Below are 18,790 nucleotides of genomic sequence, written 5' to 3' on the forward strand. Positions count from 1 at the left end.
TGGCCCCCCCCTGCCGCAGCAAGGTCGTCAAACCCCACATCCCGCTCCGAGCACCAGCAGCATCTCCAGCTGCCCATAGTCCTCATGGGCGGCTGGATCTCCCCGGGGCAAATCGAGGACGTTCCTGGGAGACTGGTGATTTACACCCGATCCAAGCCAGGCAGAAATTCAAGCAACAACCACCCAGTGGCCCCGCACGTTTCGGAAGAGGCAACACACCATCTTCCAGGCTCTGCAGCCCAAGCTGGCACAGGGATGGGGATCACTGCGGTCTCCGTGCCCGGGCTAAACCCACGCTTACCCGGCACGAGGTGGGTGTGCGTAAAGCACTGCTCATGGGATGTAATCCTATTTGGATGGGTAAATGTTTACAAACCCCAGTTAATGGGGCTTGCCATTTACACAGGAGGTAAATCCCCAGTTTCTCACCACACACCCGCGTAAATGTCAGCTTTGCAGACATTTCTATTAAGGAGGGAAAAAAGAAACTCGGAGCGTTTGCACATCTGATGTAAACTGATTTAAAATCGCAGTTTACCCACATTTCCATAATGTTTGCTGATTAATAAATTAGATACTTAGGAAATCAGGGGTAGTTCCATGTGAATCATTCTGCTCCATAAACAACAGGAGCTGCAAGACGTTGCTTTGCCTGGAGAGCAGCTCATCACCTCGAAGCGTGGCTGGGTCTCCAGCCCCGCCGGACAGGGGAGGAAGCAAGGGGGGTCCCCAAAAGGCCCTCCCGACCCACCCTTCTTCCATGCCACGGGTTGAGGCTGGATGGAGGAGCAGAACCAATGCCTGGATCCTGCCATGGCCGATGCTCAGCGAGGCCACGCGCCAGCTCTGACCCACGCGTGGGTGGCATGAAGCAGCCCAGCCGTGGCAGCAGGGGGTTCCAAGCCAGTGAAAGTAGATTTTTCCTCCTTTGAGCTCGGCATCGCTGTGGTTTGATGGCAGCAATGTGCCAGGCGGGCACTCTGAAGTCAGCTCTAGTGGGTGCCTGCTGCAAACACGTCCCTGCCACGCTGCAAGGTGCATCCTCTCTCCTTGCAGACACGTGCGTGCCATGCTGCGAAGGCAGCTGTGCGGACTCATCTGCTCCCTGTTGCAGACGCACCTACACCACGTTGCAGACGCACCTACACACTGCAGGCACGGTTGGCTCCTGCCATTCACATCCCGCTTCCCACACCCCGGCCAGCAGCATGCGTAGAACACGTCGGGCTCGGTGTGAGTGCCCTGAGTGCATTCATCCCCCCAGCCCCCCTCCCAGCCAGGCTGGCCCCTCCGCACCTGATATCGTCTTCGTTAGCGAAGATGATGACAGCCCGAGCGTGGGAGGTCTCCAGGAGGCGGCGGATGATCTTGTCGAACTCTCCCGGCTTGGGCTCCCGTGGGATCTTGACGGACTGGGCCACACACACACCCCCTGTGGCAGAGAGAGCCCTGAGGCACCCCATGAGCCCCCCATTTCCAGGGACAGCCCTTCTCCCACTGCTCCTCAGCCCCACCACAGGCAAACGGGGGTCTCTCCCCAGCTCACCTACACTCCCACCCCAGACGGGATCAGCACCCGCCACCTCCTCCGGCACCGTGCCATCTCCACAGCCCACCGATCCCAGAGCCCCCTGGCCACCACCCAGCCCCCCAGGACATGTACCCGAGCCCTGCCCTTACCCCCCTCTCCCAGGTCGCTTCCTTCACCCCTCCTCTGCTCTGCAGCTCAGCCCTTCTGTGCCATCTTCCCTCCCATCCCGCATCTCCGTAGCTCATCCATGCCTTCCACCCGCTCCTCTTTGTACCTGTCACAGGAACCTCCAGCCACAGCCACATCACGCCCCGTCCCCCCAGCAGACACCCAGTCCCATCCCGGCACCTCGGAGCGGGTTTTTCCAGCCAGCTCCAAGCACCAGCCTCTCCCCAGCCCAGGAATGGGTTTTGCATAGGGCTCTGCACGTGCACCGGACTGGCAAAAACAGCCCTGGGGAAGAGGAGATGATGGGCTGCAGCCCTGGCACGAGCCTATTGCCCCCGAGACAGCAGCCTGGCCCTACGAAGGGATTTATTCCCATCCCTGTGGCTCCGGCTGGACTCCCAGCCCAGCTTTCAACGAGGCGATCACAAAAGCAGTTAATTAAAATTAAAAGAGACAAGGGGAAGCTGGCAAGTGGAAGAGTCCCCACACACGGCTGCTGGGCTCCCAGCCTCCAGCTCCGAAAAGCCAGAGCCCTCCTGCTCCTGCATTTTTGCAGATGCCAATAAAAAGAGAGATGGGAGAGAAAATGAAACATTTTGGGACCTTCTGGATGTAATTGACGGTCTCAATTTGCATAGTAAATAACATGGCTGATACCTCGCCTGCCACTAAAAGATCCCCGCTTAAGCAAAGGTCAGAGTAATTAGCACACGGTGGCAGGGAGAGATTTCCCAGCTTATGGCCCTGGAGAGGAGCAGGGGGAGGGCAGGATGGGGACAGGCAGCGCGGCAGAGGCCTCTGGGATGGGAAAGTTTGCTCCTTCCCACAGTGCTGGAGGAAAACCGGGGTAATTTGTCCCGCTGTAGCCTAACGACACGGACAGGGGGGGTCTGATGGGTGCCGAGCGTGCAGGAAGGGAGGTCGCAGGGATGGGGATAACAGCATCCCGCAGCAAACACCCACAGGCCAGGGGAGCATCACCCACCCCCAGCACCCTGAGCCCACCACAGAAGGGGTGGCTTTCAGGGTGGGTTTTTTTTTCCTATGGTAAGAAATTGGGCCAATTTGCTGTTTGTTCCCCATATGGGGAGCCAGATGGATGGAGAGGAGGGAGTTGGATAAACAGACTCCCGGACAGACAGATCAGCCAGGCGAGACGGGCAGCAGCAGGCAGTGCCGGCAGGACGGGCACATCCCCGGTCACCATCGAGCCCCCAGCCAGGCCACAGAGTGCCCGGGGCTGTGCCACCAGAGACAATGGCTCCGGCTAGGGAGCCGGTGCCGCTTAATTACAGTTTCCATGGCAATAAAAGGAGAAAATCCAAGAAAAGCAGCAGTTTGCAAACACGAGCGCCTTCCAAAACGTAGGGTGTGTGCACACACGAGTGACAGCTCGGGGCTGGCACAAGCGCACACCCACGTGCCACCGGGCACCAACATCGCGAGGCTGCCGTGCTGTGTGCTCTGCTCCGGGCTCGTGTGAGCATGGGAAGCCACACGCCGTGACACGTGGCCCTGCACACACGGGTGTGTGACACAGGGACCCAGGGGTTACAGCACCAGCCCCTTCCCAGCACGGCCAGAGCCAACCTGGCTCCGAGACTTTCCAGCCCACCACCTTCGCACGGGGGTCCCCCCAATGTGTTTTATCCCCCTCACCCCAAGCAGTGGCTTTGAGCATTCCGAGGATCCCATGGCTGTCCCACACCAGCTCTGCATGTGCTGCTGGGGTACACGGGACCCCAGGCTGGAGGAAGCTCAGCAAAATCCAGCTCAAAAGGGAAGGATAATCCTCACAGGGGCAGCAAGTGGCCTTGGGTGAGCTTGTGGCAGGGACTGTCTTCCTGTTCACGTGGCAGGAGGGGGTGGCAGAGGAGACGGGCCCATAAATAAATAAGAAAGGAGACTAAATCAATGGCAACTCAGAAACGACCAAGTTACTTGGCAGCTCTGTTAAATCAAACTAACAAGGAACATAACAGAAAAGGGATCTGGGCAATTAGGATGTAATGAGGATGTTAGTTACGCAGTGGCTGGAGAGTGTGGCGCGCGCGAGCAGGACGTGGTCAGGCCAACGGGAGGGGAAAGAAGGGATGGAGACCCAAAGAAGGGGCTGGATGCTGGGAAGAAACTACCCCGAGGATGGACACATGGATCTGCAACCCTTGGCTGTGCTGCCTGTGCCCTACAGTTCGCTACGGCTCTTCGGGGCTCTCCAGGCTCAGGAATCACACCAACCTTGCCCAGCTAAAAGCCCTGGTTGGGTCTGGGAGCCCCACATTCCCACAGCACCCTCCTCCAGCCAGTGCGTCAATGCTGGCAACGAAGCTTAAGGTGTTTATCTTCTTCATTAAAGAACAAAAAGAGGTCGGGGAGGCAGGGGGAGGTGGCTGGGGTGGGCAGAGCTGTGTGTTTCAGGGCAGCCCTGCTCACCTCCAGCAGCCCCGGCTCTCAGCACCTGCATTATTCATGGCCCCCGGGCGCCGCGGCGGGAAGGGGGATTTGCCAAGTGATGCTCCTACTGTCTTCGCACAAAAATCCATTTAGTCAAAACACTCCTCTAAAGCAAGAAATCAAAGTGAGGAGGCGGCAGCGATGGGGAGGAGGCGGCTGCTCTTCCTCCTCCAGCGGGATGGCGTGGCATCGCTTCCTGCCTTAGGCCAAGGTCTGACTCTGGGAGAAGGCAGGAGGTGAGGGACGGGGACCCTTTTCCTCCTCCAGCTTTAGAAAAGGACCAAAGAGGAGCAGGAACAGTGGGGAGGACTGGGCAGCATCCCACAGCCAGCTGCTGGAGACAGCCTGGAAACAGGCACCAGATTCAAGGATGCTCAGCCAAGATCCCATGCAGACCATCACTGACGGATGCAGCGCAGGATGCAGGGTGCTTGCAGCAAGAAACACCCTTGAACACCCAACCCGAGCCTATTTCCAACCCTCCCATGGGCTGGGGCAACAATCAGGCACCCAGAGCTGCAGCCTCACAGCCCGGGAGCATCCGGAGCTGCTTTTGGCTCCGGATGAAGCGGGTGGCAGCCCGGTCCCACAGCGGCAAAACCAGCAGCTTCGCAGGGAGGCTGCTGGGAAGAGCCAGGGATGAAATATTCAGCAGCCAACATCCGGGTGAGCAAAGAGCAAGAGGGAGAGTGGAATAGCGGGGACGTAATTACAGGATGTGGCCAAGCATGCCCAGCACTGCCACTTGCAGCCCTTTCTCTGCCGCCTGCCAGAGCTTGCCATACCAAGCCCACCTGGGTTAGTAAGCAGCAGCCATCCCATCCCACCCAGGCGGGTCTCAGTGCAGATGCTTGTCAGGGCAAGAGGGAAAATCTCCTGTGCAAACCTGGGACGTGCAGCGAGAGCAGCTCTGCAAAGGGAAGGGTTTGCCGCAGAGCTCATCCTGCAGCAACCAACCCACACTCCTAGCCAGGCCAGGGCAGTGGGGACACCTCTGCACCCAATCCCACCTTGGCCCAAGGGGCACAACCGCAGGGGTCATCACCCAGTGCCACCCAACAGCCCCGCACACCCACCCTTGCCCATGAGCATCCCACCCTGAGCAGGGCAAAGCCCTCCAGGAGCAAACCGCTGCCTCTGCCATCCTCCAGCACACAGCCACATCCCTCCCACTGGCATCACCCCCAGCCTGGCGGGATCCCAGCCTCCCCCGGCATCCCCGCGGCTCTGCTCCCTGCTCACCGGGGGCCTCAGGGACTCTCCTCATTAAGATGAGGTTAACGTGTGTTGTCAAACACGGGTCAGGGTTTAATCTCCACCGTTCCGGGCTCGGTGGGAGCGCAGCTGCTCCGGGAAGCGTGATGCTAAAGTGCCCTCTTGATTGCAGGTGGATAATAAGCTTTTGCTGTCGCTAACATACACCATCAATCAGGGAGCGCTCCGCCGGGGCTCCCCGCCGAGCCGGCTGCGCGGCACTGGGTGAGCACGGGCCCGACACGTTGGAAACAGGGGGTCTGGCTCAACCCTGCTGCGAACAGTACCAGGCACATGCCCCCCCATGGTGACACACTCCCTGGGAACCCCGGGGAGGGGATGGGGCTTGCACAGCCTGGCTTCTGCCAGCAGACCCCGCACGGCTGCCCCGCATGCTCCCTTCCTAACCCCAGCCATTTAAATGAGATTCTCAAGCCCAGAGTCCTAATTGGCAAGCGGCTGGCTGCTCCCCTGCCCCGGGATTCATTATTCATGCCGCTTCAAAGCCTCCAGAAACCGACTCATTAGAGGAGAAGTCATTAGGGACATGGCTCTGTGGCCTTGCAGAGGCAAAGCTCCTGTGCCACTGCAGAACCCGTGTGCTTTGGTCTCATCATGGAGCACAGGATGTCCTACACAGGGCAAGGGTTTGGACCATCCATCCATCCATCCATCCACCCACCCTCAACACTGCAGCAACAGGTGCCTTTGCAATTTGGGAAATGCTCCCCACATTCTGTGGGTACCCATGCACAACCAGGCTGGGGAGAGCGGTGTGATGGGGAAACAACCCCCTGCCGTGGCACGAGCCACCCAGGTCCTATCACACGGTGCTCTAGTCCCTCCTTTGTTGTGCTGGAGCCCTAACGACAGTCATACACGGATTATCCATCATGATATCCCACAACTCCCAGCCCTGCTGCTGGCAAAGCACCTCCGCTACCAGCTTGGGTGTGTGTGCGGACACCAACCCGCCTTTGTGACCCAAAACCAGCCCAACGCATCCCCTGCTGCAGCCAGTTCTCCTGCATTCCACTGCAAGGTGGGCATCTCACCCCTTCTCTCCTGGGAACACAAAGCCAGGAACGATGGCACCTCCTCACCCCCATATTTTTGCAGCCTGATCCCACTGTGGGGATGGTGGGTCCCACCCTGCACACCCTGGGCTCCGCATCACACATCCCCATCACCGGAGGCTCCTGGCACTTGCCGCCTGCCTTGCCCCTGGAGCCAGCTCAGACGCTGCTCTTTGGTGTTTCGAAATCTCACCAGACATCACGAATCTCAGCAACCAACACCCGCTTTTCAACGTCCTGCACCGCCGGGCTAAAGCGGTAATTAATGGGTTTGCAATGGGGACAGGAAGCGGGGGGAAAAAGCAACTCTTCAGTCAAACCCAGGGCCTTGGGTGGGATGCCAGGGAGCAGAAAATTCAAGTTTCTCACTCAGGTAATAGCACCACACATCCATGATCTTCTGCTACACCTAAGCAGGGACTCCAGCAAGTCAAGCCCCTGCAGCTCCTCTCCAGGCGAGCTGTCCCTTGGGCTACATCTCCCCCCTGCTCCTGCTCCAGCCCTGGATTGGGAAGAGCTGGGATTTCTGGGGAGGTGTAGAGCAGGATTTTGCAGTCTTTCCCTTATCTACTGCTCTGCAAAGGCAGCGTCACCCTGCAGCAGAGACCCCCCACCCATCACACGACTCCAGGAGCTGGGGCTTGAAGTGCAAAACAGCTTTTCCCTTCATTTATCTCACCCCTCCTCATGGAAAACACGCTCTCCACCAATCCTGGGGCTGGAACTCCCACCTCACCTCATCTCAGATCCTCGCTGGGAGCTCCACAAAGCCGCCAGCATTTTCTTGGCAGGACCCAGAGCGGGTCACCAGCCCGCAGGCACCCCCGACACACACCGAAAATATTAAAGAGCAAGATATCGACTCGGGCTGCCTCCAAAGCCCAGGTTTGGGCTGCGAGCCAGAGCCCGCACGCCAGCCCCGACCACAACTAATAGCTCCTCTCTGTCGGCCTCGCTCGCCTCCCGCCGCACAACGGGAGCACGGCGAGACCTGACAACACGGAGCTCAGCCCTACTTACAGCCAGACTTCAGCCAGCGAAGGGAGAAAGCCCCAGGGCTGGAGGCAGCGTTTTCCCAGCTCCAGTACATCTCTGGCTCTCCCCAGTCCCAGCTTGCAGAAGATTTTGCATCCACCATCATTCAGCTCAAGGACAGGGAAGGTTTTTAGGTGGGGAAACTGAGGCACACCTCTCTTCAGGCTGTGTTGGGGTACACAGCATTGATAGTAGCAAAAAGAAAAGAAGCAGTGGGGGGGAATAAATAGGAAAATAACTTGGGAAAGGTGGTTTCTGTCTCCGAGGAGCCTGAAAGAGCTTCAGGACCCAAAGTGGCGATGGCAGCAGAGCCTCAGTGACCAGACCTGTCCCTCCGGCTGCCTCATCCAGCACAAAGAGGGGCCACATCCAGCGAGAGCTGGCGCTGATTTCTGGGCAGAGGGTGGGATGACAGACCAGCACAAGAACTCAGGGGATGGGTATAACCATGATACTGCCCTGTGGGTGCCAGGGACCCTTCCTGAGGTGCGCTGTGCAAGGACAGAGACTCAAGCTCCAGGGGAGACAGATGCCACCACCCTCGGTGTTATTGGCCAGGAAAAGGTTCACCTAAACCCCGGAGCAGGGACCCTTTGGGCTATCGTTATCGTGCCACGCCAAAACATCCAGCTCTGTGCCAGCTGCTGACTGGGAGGATTCGGCTGGGGAGCCGAGACGCCGGCAGCGTGGAAGAGCCCTCCGGTGAGCCGTGAACGGAGTGCTGACTGCACAAGCAGAGACGGCCTCGGGGGTGAAAGGGAGCTGGATCACCAGCCCGGCTCTGCCCTCCCGCTCATCATACCTCCCTGTCACGGAGCTGGAGGTCGCTCACTTGAACTCCTGCACTTTGCTGGGCAGAGGAAACTCCCTGCAAACAGCACCGGGAGGTACCGGGGGCACCCACCAGCATCACCCTCCTGGCCATCCCAGCTGTTCCACGGGGATGGCATCCACAGGGCGGGATGATCCCCAAGGCCAGCGAATACCCAGGATTGGCAACCTTTGGGTTTGCATACCCAAAGCTGCTGCAAAGCCATATTGATGCTCGCTGATGCCTCGAGCCTTGGGAGCAGCTTTTTGGGGGTGACATCCTGATGCATCAACCAAAAGTAATAAACCCGGCTAAAACCAGAAAGAGACAGCCACGGATGTCACATGGGGATGAGCAAATGCATCACAAATATGTATCAGCCTCTTCGCTGAAAATATAGAAAACTCAGCGAAGGATAAAACAATAGAGGGGGGAAATGACAGTGTAAAATTGATCCAGACACATGACTAAGGAGTCTTGCGCTGGGCTGGAAATATTACCCTCTTCACAAAACCGCGCGCTGCACATTATGACGCATGGCATAACGTGCCGTGCTCACCAGCTACATTACATAAACATAAATCTAACACTTCATCTCGAGAGCTCGGCGGCAGCGGCGTTGTCAACACGCACAGAGCCTAAGGACTGCGGATGGGTCTGTCTGTCCACCGAAACGATGCCAGGGATCAAGGGGAGCTGCTGTACGAGAGGAGATGGGGACACCCCGCTGCTGGTCCTGCCTCTCCCCTTGGTGCCAAGGTGCCAATGCAGCTGGCACCCACCCCCTTTGCAGGATGCTTTGGGGGAGCACTTAAAACACTTTAAAATGGCCAAAGAAAATTCATCCTTTGCAGACGTAACATCTCTGCAACACCAGCGCCCAAAAAAACATCACTCTAGTGAGTAAGGACTGCCCGGCCATCGGTGCAACCAACACCATCGCCAGAGGCCAACAAGATAATTGCCAGAGTAATTACACTATATACAACATAATCACCCTCCCAGGTCAGTCTGTCTGGGCAGCCCACGGCCAGGGCCTGTTGCAGGAATAACCTGTCCCCAGGGCGAGTTTCTCCTCCCCTCGCCAGCGGAGGGGATCGGTTTGTGCCTCAAGCAGAAACGTTTTCCACTGCAACAGCGAAGGCTTTAACGCGAGGCTCTGCGAAAAATTGAAACTGAAGGTCAAGTTGATAATGCATCGGAAAGCAAACAGCTTGAATGCTAACTGCTAACTACAGCAATGAGCATTATTGCCTGATGGAAATAAAAACCGACTCTGAAGACTCAGGCTTGGCATGAGAAATGAAGCAGAGTGCTGCTCGGGAAGAGAGCAGGGAGATGCTCACCCTGCACCCGGGACCAGCTCCTTCCCCCAGCATAAATACCCCGGCACGGGTAAACCCTGCCGCTTGATGAGCCGCTGGCAAGCGTAGGCAGAGGCCAGATCCTGAGCGAGCTGCCGGCCCTTTGACATCACCTGGACAGGCTGGAAGCACCTGGAAGCAGCAGTGAATGGCAGGACCCTTCACGCTGCCGGAGAAGCACAAATGAGACCAGGTGTATACAAACAACCTCTAAAGGGAAGGGATGGATCCTTCCCCCATTCCCAGCAGCTCTGCGCTGCTGTAAAGCCTTCTGGTGTCGGGGAGCCATCCCTTATTTATGGGGGAAGGCAGAAAGGCAAAGCAGGCGCAGCCCAGCTCTCCCTCCAACCGCGCGGCTGCGGGAGGCAAGGCTGGGGGATTTTCAAACAAAGATAAAGAAAACAACACGTTTAAAAAGCCCATTCTTGGTCCAACTGCACCACGATTCACGGCTGTGGAGCAACCTTCCGTGGGCAAAGCAGCGAGGCCGACCCCCGGCGCTCCCTCCCAGCTTTCGGGAGCAGCTCGGAGCCCACCCAGGCACCCAAGGGAGAGCCGCTTCCCGGGAGCGCCACGCTGGGGTTGATATATGACGGCTCTTATAAATAAACGTCTTCCTGGAGCACGAGCAGGGGAGCAGAGTTACTGCTGATAACGCACGGGCTGCACTTACGCCGCTGTTATACCGCAATTACAGCGGAATTATGCTTTTTGATAACTAAATTATCACTAATGCACATAATCGTTGGGTTATGTGGATACACAAATTACAGGACTGCCTCAGCCCCGGATTAATACGCGTGCATTTCGACTCCATGTACACTCGTTTACTCTGCAATTACGCCGTCATATCATTAACCATCTGGTTATAGGAATTCGTGGTAATCGCAGGTATCTCAAAGAAGAAGTGCTCGTGCTGCAGTGGGACCACCAGTCACGACAAACGCTCCTTACTGGTGCTTACTGGAGGAGGAGCGTGGGTTCGAATCGTGCCTGTGCATCAACCTGCTCCTCCCGGCTACGTGCAGCCCAGCACCCAGACCCCCAGGGGAGCAGCACCCGTGGAGGGGGCAGAGCATCCTCCAGCCACGCGTGCTGCAGGATAGGGGCATGCAGGGGCCAGGCATGGGCTACTGAATCTGCTTAACCCCGTATCACTGTCACCTCCCTGTGTCACCCAGCAGTCCCATCAGCCCAGCTCTGGGCACCCCGTGGGGCAGGAGCTGCTGGCCCAAGGCAGGAAAGGAAACTCCCATTTTGGGGGGAAAAATGCTTATGGTAATGAAAAATGCCCCCCACACACAGACAAAAGGCTCCTTTCCTTTATTCCTCCTGTGGTCAGATGAGAACCTCCACCTCCTCACTAGCCAGACGAGGCTGCTGGTGGCATTTACAGACCCCTTCCACCTCCCCCAGACCTGCCAGGCATCCCTGAGAGCACCTTTGCATCTCCATATCCACATATTCCCTGCGACAACTCACCCTCGCGCTCGGCTGCGTGCGGACGCGACCCCAGCTCAGCGCAGGCACCCCAGCACCGCTCACACCTACATCCCCACCACGGGTACCAGCAGCACGCCCCGTGCCCAGCAGTACGACAAGCACCGCCCTCGTCTACTCCGAAGCATCCCTGCACTACTCCTCCTTGCAAAACCACAGCCCTGTGAAAATATTCTGCTTTTCAAGTTAAAATCCTGAAGAGCAGATTCCAGGTTGAATCCCCAGATGGGTTTCTCTGCATATTAAAAGCACAGCCGGTTCCCAGTGCCAGGGCCCGCGCGCGAGACAGAATTAACGCTGTTCCTATTTATAGGACTTTGATTAGGAGCTCGTCACCTAGAAGTTTTTATTCCCTTTATCCATTTATAAGGCCATAACACAGTTTGACTAGCTCCAGATAGGCTGGTGTCCCACCGATTTTGCCAGAACTTAATGTGCCATTCAGATACAGTTAAGCCAGTAATAGGCAGCAGCCTGTGCGCTGCAGGGTTTTAACTGCCTCGGAAAACCCTCTTTAGCTCCCGTCTCGCCCTGTGCACGCGCTGCTGCGGAGGCGAAGCGATGTCGGAGCGAGGAGGGACCCGGCGCTGTGCCACGGGGTGGCTTCAGGCTCATGGTCATAGCACCCATGACAGTAACACCCAGCGGTCCTCACCATCCCAGCCGGTCCTGGGATGGATGCTCGGCCACCAGCGCATACCCACAAGCTTCTCTGCTGCTCCCGAGGTTGCTAATCCCCCCTAAGCATCCCAGCACTCCCGTCAGCAAAATGCTTTCTGGCTCCACACAAATCCTCCCAAAGAGTTTTGCTGAGCACGGACTTTCCGCCTGTCCAAAGCCTATAGACAAGTTAAAGCACCTGCCCTCAGGGATAATTCCACTAAAATTGGGCGAAGCGCGTGTTGGTGCCAACTTTATTTTCTGTTAAAACCTGGGAACATTTGTAAAAGTCTTTTCTTCTGGAACGTGCCCAGCGCCGTGGCTCAGCTGTGCAGGGAGGGGGTTAGAGCGGCCCCGGCAGATCTGAGCTCTCCTGGTGAGCAGGAAACGGGATGTTGAGATGCCACCTCAAAGGAGCTGGCAGCAGTAAAGCAGCCTGCCCTGCACAGGCAGCCTGGGATCACTGGTCCCAATCCTTGCTGGAGAGTTTGGATCCTTGCTGGATGCCATGCTGTCCTTGCCACCAGCAGGGCAGCCCCAAAATCTGCGCTGCCCCTGGAACCACCCCCCAAACCATGCCATCTACCCCTTGCTCATGCACCACAACGACATCCCAGCTCAGACCAAGAAGCCCAACCAGACACATCCCTCCATCCCCATCCAGCCCCGGCCACTCCAAAGCCCACACTGAGCCCCCATCCCATGGGAAACCCACTCACCATCCTCCCTGGACTTCTGGATGAAGGCCTCCACGCCGCTTTCGCCGTAGCTGCCCTCAGAGGCCAAGGTGGAGACGTAGTTCCACTTGAGGGCTTTGACGATGTCCACCATGGCTTGGGCCTGGTAGGTGTCGGACGGGACGACGCGGGAGAAGAAGTCGTAGCGGCTGTTGTCGCTCAGGTCGGGCGCGGTGGACGCGTAGCTGATCTGGGGGATCTGGGATGGAGGGGAGAAAGACAAAGCATCAGGAGAAAGATGTCATCTCCACCCCACTGCGATGCCCTCGCCATGCCCATGCTCTCAAAGCTCTGCTCTGGGAGGGAGGGAGGTGGAAATCAAGGAAGACCATGGGTCAGGTGGGATCGGACATGGGATGCTCCATAGCAGGACCAGCAACTCACAGCGGGGAGACCACGCAGTGGAGGTTGATCAGCTCTGCTGGGTCTTGGGGGCAACTCAAAGGCTTCAATCCAGTGGTTTCCATCCATAACTGGGAACAGGAAACACAAACCCACCACAACCCATGCTGGGACACACATCTCCATACCTTCCACTCCGGTCTCAACCCACACACACCAATGTCTGGGAAGGGGGTGGGGAAATAAAACCATCAGAAAGCTCAGAGCTGCTTTTCTGCCCGCAGAAGCGCCTGGCTCTGCAGAGCCCAGCACGTCAGGAGGGCTCCGGGATCTCCCAAGGAAGAACAAAAACCAGCCCCAGCGCACAGCACCCAACAACACATCCCTGTGAGGTCCCCCAGGGAGCTGAACACATTCCTGTGAGGTCCCCCAGGGAGCTGGGTAGCCCTGGGCTTTGCAGGGGGAGGTTCAGAGCACCCCAGGCTTTCATTTCAGCACTAACATGCCCTCCTGCCTACTTCGAGCTCCCATCCATGCTCCCGGGGTGTTGGCCAGAACGAGAGCTGTGGGTGCCTCCGGGAGCTGCCTGGGCGAAGGGGACCAGCACCATCCGGGGACAGCAGGTACCAAGCCTTGACCACACAAGCTGGCTCAGCCCCTGGAGATGTTGGGGCTCAGGGACCCCTGAAGCTCCGGGACACCCAGCAGGAGCCCAGAAGGGTTTCCCGAGCATCAGATGTGCCCAGAATGGGATAGCTCAAAGAGAAAACCTCTCTCCTGCCCCAGACAGCGCTGCTAAGGCGCCCCTTTGGCTTCCTGCCCCAGGAAGGGCAGATCCTACCCCATCCAAGCCATAAATAAGCCCTTTAAATTAACCAGAGCTGCCACATCTCACACAGTGTATTAGAATGATTTACCACTGCAGGATTATGCGATGTTTAACACTTACACAGCACTTTACATCTCCAGAACACACCACAGATGTTAATTTGTCTTAAAGATGGAAAAGGCTTATTAAATTATCAAGCCCAGGTTCTCCCCACCAGCCTGCAGCTCCCTACCAAAGATGTACCCAACACCCAACACCCCATCCCTCATCCCACCCCCGAGCGGGTACCTGTCCTGGGTGCAGCCGGCACATCGCAAGGGCTGGCAGAGCCCTGCCCAAATCCCGGGCAAGGTTTTAAATCCAGCAACGATATAATTGCAGGGACTGGAGCTACAGCCCTACCCAGAGCTGGCACAACCCGGGGAAGGGTCCGGCTGCCCTCTCGCCTTCCTGCAGTCGCTGCTTTGCTACTGGGACAGAGCACAAGGAAGAAGAGCCCAGGGCATCGCCAATCCCAAACCACCCTGTGCCTTGGGGGCAAGCGGGTGCAGAGCAGCCATCCCCAGCTCTTAGAGGACGTTTCCCTTCTGCTCCCTCTAATCCCATTCAGGAATAATTCGGTAATGGCAGGAGCACAAGTGCTGCCCCAGCCCCGGGGGGCTGCAATGGATCCAGTAATCCCCCAGGCTCAGCAGGTCATGCCAGATGCTCAAATCAGCCCAGGTTGCCTTTGGCTTCACCCATCACATTTCCCATTAAGCCATTAGGCAATTCCCAGCAGCAGAGACACCTGGGTGGGCTTGGAGAGGACAGGGAGAGGGTTTGGGGTCTGTGGAGACCCTAGTTAGTGTTGTAAGATCAGCCACTTTGCTGGGAGCCTGGCTGGGTAGTGGCATCCCAAGGATGGGGAGACCTGCACAAGAGCCACCCCACGGACCCCCTCGGGTCTCCCAACCCTCCCAGCCCCCACCACTCACTCCATCCTCCTCCACTCCTGCTCCCAGGCTGCATCTCACAGTTTCTCCTTTGTTTCTCTGTTATTTTCCCCTCTTCCACTCCCCTCTCTCTCTCTATTAAATGCGATACCGGTGTAATAAACCCACGACTCCACCTGAATGCTAAAAGGCCCCTGGAAAGGAGCAGCCACCCTTCTACCTACCTGCAAAATAGAAGATGAAAAAAAAGGGAGAGATGGAGGAGTGGTAGAGGGAAAGGAAGGAATCTTTATCAAGGCACAAATAGGATTACTCTCTGTGACAATCTGCTTTGTGCTCCTTTCCGAGGGGCTGTGATCTGCTCGTTGGGTGCCTGTGACCGGGAGCCGGTGCATGAGACTTGATTAAAATTCTGCTCAGCAGGCGAGGCGCTCGTCTGGCAATCCTTCATCCTGGGGAGGGAACGGGGGGGCTGCTCTGCTCCTTCTCTCCTTGCTTCCTCCCTGCCCGGCCTGCAGCCGCGCTGGCCGAAGGATGGACACGGAGGCTGGGGAGGGAGGCGATGCACGGAGCGTGTCCATGCGACGAGGGCAAGCGGGCACGGAAAGCAGCGGCGCCCACGTCAAAGGGGATCTGGGGACAGGGATGCAATCCTGCCTTTCCAGAAGATCCTTTCCCAATGATTTTTTTTCTCTGCAAAGTGGTTTAGCTTAAACAGATCCCAGCTGAGGAGGCAGGGCGCTGGTGATGGAGACTTCCCAGCTATTCCCCAGTGACACTACGCATCCCACTCAAGCCCAGATGCCTGGAGCACACCTGGGTTTAACCCCCAGGCTGCCCATCCTGCTCGAATCCCTGCTGGAAAACAAAGCCTGGAAAATACCTGTTGATCTACAGGCTACGAATTGGAAGCTGTATTTTAATAAACAAACGGAAAGAGCTTTTCTCTCTTGATCCTCTGCCTTGGGTGGAAGTGAAAATAAAATACCAGTTCCCAAATGACCATTTCACAGACTTCTGCCTTATTTCCCCTCTGCTTTTGGATCTCCTGGTCTACAATAGCCCAACTCCTGGTTCCCAGCTATTTTCTCAGATAAAAGACAAAAGTCCTTTTAGGTCCATAAAAGCAAAATGCAGGCAGGGAATTGAAGGTTCTTAGAAAGGAGGAGGATGCTGTGGGGAGGGGGAGCTGGAAACGTATCTCAGCTGCATGTTTGAGCGCCGGTGGTACCCTGCCTGGCTCATCGCCAGCCTGAGATAAATACCATGTCGGGGAAATCAGTGGGACCAGCTCTCCTGCACCCCCAAGCTCCCTTATCCCATCAAGATCCGGGACTAACCCCGGACCAGGGGGGAAAACCTCCTTCCTCCCTTCTTTTGAACCAAAAAATGGAGTCAGCATCATCCAGAAGCACCCCCAACCTGGCTAAACATCCCTCAAGATAAGACAGCAGACAGGAGCAGGGATTGGGGGTGTCATCCTGCTCCCCCAGCCCCTGGGGCAATGGATCGGTGTGATCAACCCCAAACACACCGCAAACACACCTGGATTTCGTACCCATTTCACTGACACAGGTTTACAAGTCGATGCAGCATTTTCTCTACAGCAGCGGACAGAACCTCCTCCAGATTGGGGAGAATTAGGCAAAGGCAGCGATTTCAGCACGGCCCCAGCCGTCCACGATGCTCCGACTCGACCATCAACCTGAACATCAGCCTGAGCAGCCGGGAGGGAAGGAGCCGAAAACCAAACAGGCCATTGAACACCAGGGTCAGGAGCATCCCAAAAAGGGGCTCCTGCACCCGCCCCACTGCTCCTGGCACCAGCCCCGCCACGCCAGAGACGGGGTTGGGAGCAGCTAATTCCCTAACCATAATTATTAATTTCATGCGTATCTCAGGCAAACCTCTGGTTCACTGACAAGATGGAATTGATTTAATTAGAATTCCCATCATCGAGCCATTTGGATGGCAGCTTTTAATTAGGGAGAGTGTAAAGCACCGCAGGGGCCGCGCAGACCTTGTCACTGGGGCAGGGCGAGCATCCCACTGCCCCTTCCCCGGGGCTGCAGGATCAGGCCCAGCACCAAGACAGGACCCAGCCCTCGGTATCTCCTTGGAGAGTGATAAAGATCCCAAATCCCCGCAGACCCTGGGCTCACCAGGTCTCCGTGCCTCAGTTTCCCCTGCTGAAAATGGAGGGAACTGCTTCACGGAAACCACTCAGGCATCACGACGCACTGACACGACACAGAGCCGATAAATTCCTCCATCTCCCAGCTCCGGCCCCCCCGAGGGGCAGACACAACGTGGGGCAGGGAGCAGCGGACGCCCCCACTTGCCCGCTCCCTTCCCCGTTATACCAAGCGTGTAAACCGGGCAGCTCCGACGCCGGGGCTGACACCAGCCATCGGTCCCCTGCAATAAATCTGGCTCTTGTCAAGAAATAAAGCACTGGGAAGCTGCAGGAGGGTCTCCCGGCCAGCCTTTTCCCGGTGTGGAATTACGCCGAACGGAGGCGGCTCATCCGGCAGTGCTGGATGCAGATGTAAAACAAGCGATGGGAACGCAACTTCTTCTCAATTGCCCGTGGACCGCGCTTCCCGCACCAGGAGGCAGCTCCAGCAGAAAAAGAGCTGTTGCCGGAGGGCGGATGCATCCCTTTTTCCAACAAAGCAGCTCCCATCCCAGCCAGGAGCAACGCAGAGAGCCATGGCTCTTCCCTTCAGCCACCCCCCCAGCCTTCGGCATCCCGCTCCTCCTCACCGAACCGTGCTGTGCCCGGGCACCGAGGAGGGAGCCGCTGCCACGGCCGGGGGCTGTGGGGCCAGGGCAGCCCGGGGGAGCCAGGCAGCTGCAATTTATTTTAATAAACCCAGCAAAGAACCAGGAAACGAAGTGGCAGGAGCGGGCAATTAATCAGAGCGTCCCCCGGCCGATTTCCACCTTCCTGGCTCCATGAAGGTTATTCACCCACTGAGTGGGGAAGCCTGGTGCTGAACACAAGCATCCCTCCCATCCCGCTCCCCCAAAACCTCAGGGGATCCCCTGTGGTGGAGGATGCCACTTGGGAGAGACAAGGAGCAGACAGAAGGCTGGGGGGCTCAGCGCCGGGGGCCTGATCCAGCTCCACAACCCCCCCAGCCGCAGCAACCCAGCTCCAGGCAGCAAAACGTCGCGTGCCTGCAGGTGCTGAGCACCCCGACGGGCAGCGTCCTCCCTTGGGTGAATTATCCATGCTGTGCAACACCCCTGTGCTAAAAGGAGCTGCTGTGCTCGCTGCCGCAAATTAATAAAGCACCTCAAAGTGTCCGGCACGACAAGTCCATCCTCTCACCAGGGATGCTCCTCACCCCGGCTGAGCACTCTGGCTCCATCATGTCCCAGCTCTTTCTGGATGGGGTCAAAAAAACACATCCCAAACCCTGCCACGGAGTTTTGGGGATCACAGTTGCAGCAGATGGATCTGGTTCCTTTTACACCATCGTTGCTGCGGCGGTTCAGGAGAAACCGTGCAGAGCTGGGGCTGGAAAGCCAGCGGAAAGGGGTGGGCAGGAGCTGGAGCGTGCCAGAAAGCAGTGACGCCAGAGAGATGCTATCGCAAGGAGCCGAGGCTGGGGATTTGGGGGAAGGTTTTTCTGCAGGCAGAGCTACGAGTGATGAAACCGGCTTGGACAGAGGCTGCCGCATCTGCAAGTTGTTCCACTGATGTACAGCTTTAATTAGGCAGTGGCATCTAACGAAGGACACGTTATTTATTTATGTAGCGCGGGAGCGACAAAACCCCTGGCAGGGAGGGGCAAGGCTTGCTGCCGGCGGGGTTGGGGGGAGAGCGGGGATGGAGCAGAGCGGGATGCACAGGAGGGGAGTGTGGAATGGGGTGAGGGACCACGGAGGGGGATGGCATCATCCCAGGGCAGGAACGGCCATCTCGGCTGTGCACATGGTGGGGAGCAGAGAAGGGGGTTCTCCAAGCTCTGAGGGATAAATCTGGGGGGCTGCTGTGACCCCCCATCTTCCAGGGAGGGCTCTGCAGCATCCCCATGAACACAGAGTGGGGTGCAGAGCGGCTGCAACCCCCCTACCGCTGCTGG

General features: G+C 57.4%; 1 protein-coding gene across 1 annotated transcript in view; it reads right to left on the reverse strand.

Moving 5' to 3' along the window:
* LOC104514000 (metabotropic glutamate receptor 4) overlaps window positions 1-18,790 on the reverse strand; it is a gene marked incomplete at both ends in the record, with an annotated part of 37,762 nt that overhangs the window by 15,848 nt on the left and 3,124 nt on the right. Inside the window, 2 exons of the mRNA XM_010157511.1 lie at window positions 1,297-1,432; window positions 12,573-12,792. Coding sequence (XP_010155813.1) covers window positions 1,297-1,432; window positions 12,573-12,792 — 356 coding nt within the window. The remainder of the gene's footprint in view (window positions 1-1,296; window positions 1,433-12,572; window positions 12,793-18,790) is intronic.

Source organism: Eurypyga helias, unplaced genomic scaffold (genome assembly GCF_000690775.1).
Source record: "Eurypyga helias isolate BGI_N326 unplaced genomic scaffold, ASM69077v1 scaffold13318, whole genome shotgun sequence".
Taxonomy (NCBI): Eukaryota; Metazoa; Chordata; class Aves; order Eurypygiformes; family Eurypygidae; genus Eurypyga; species Eurypyga helias.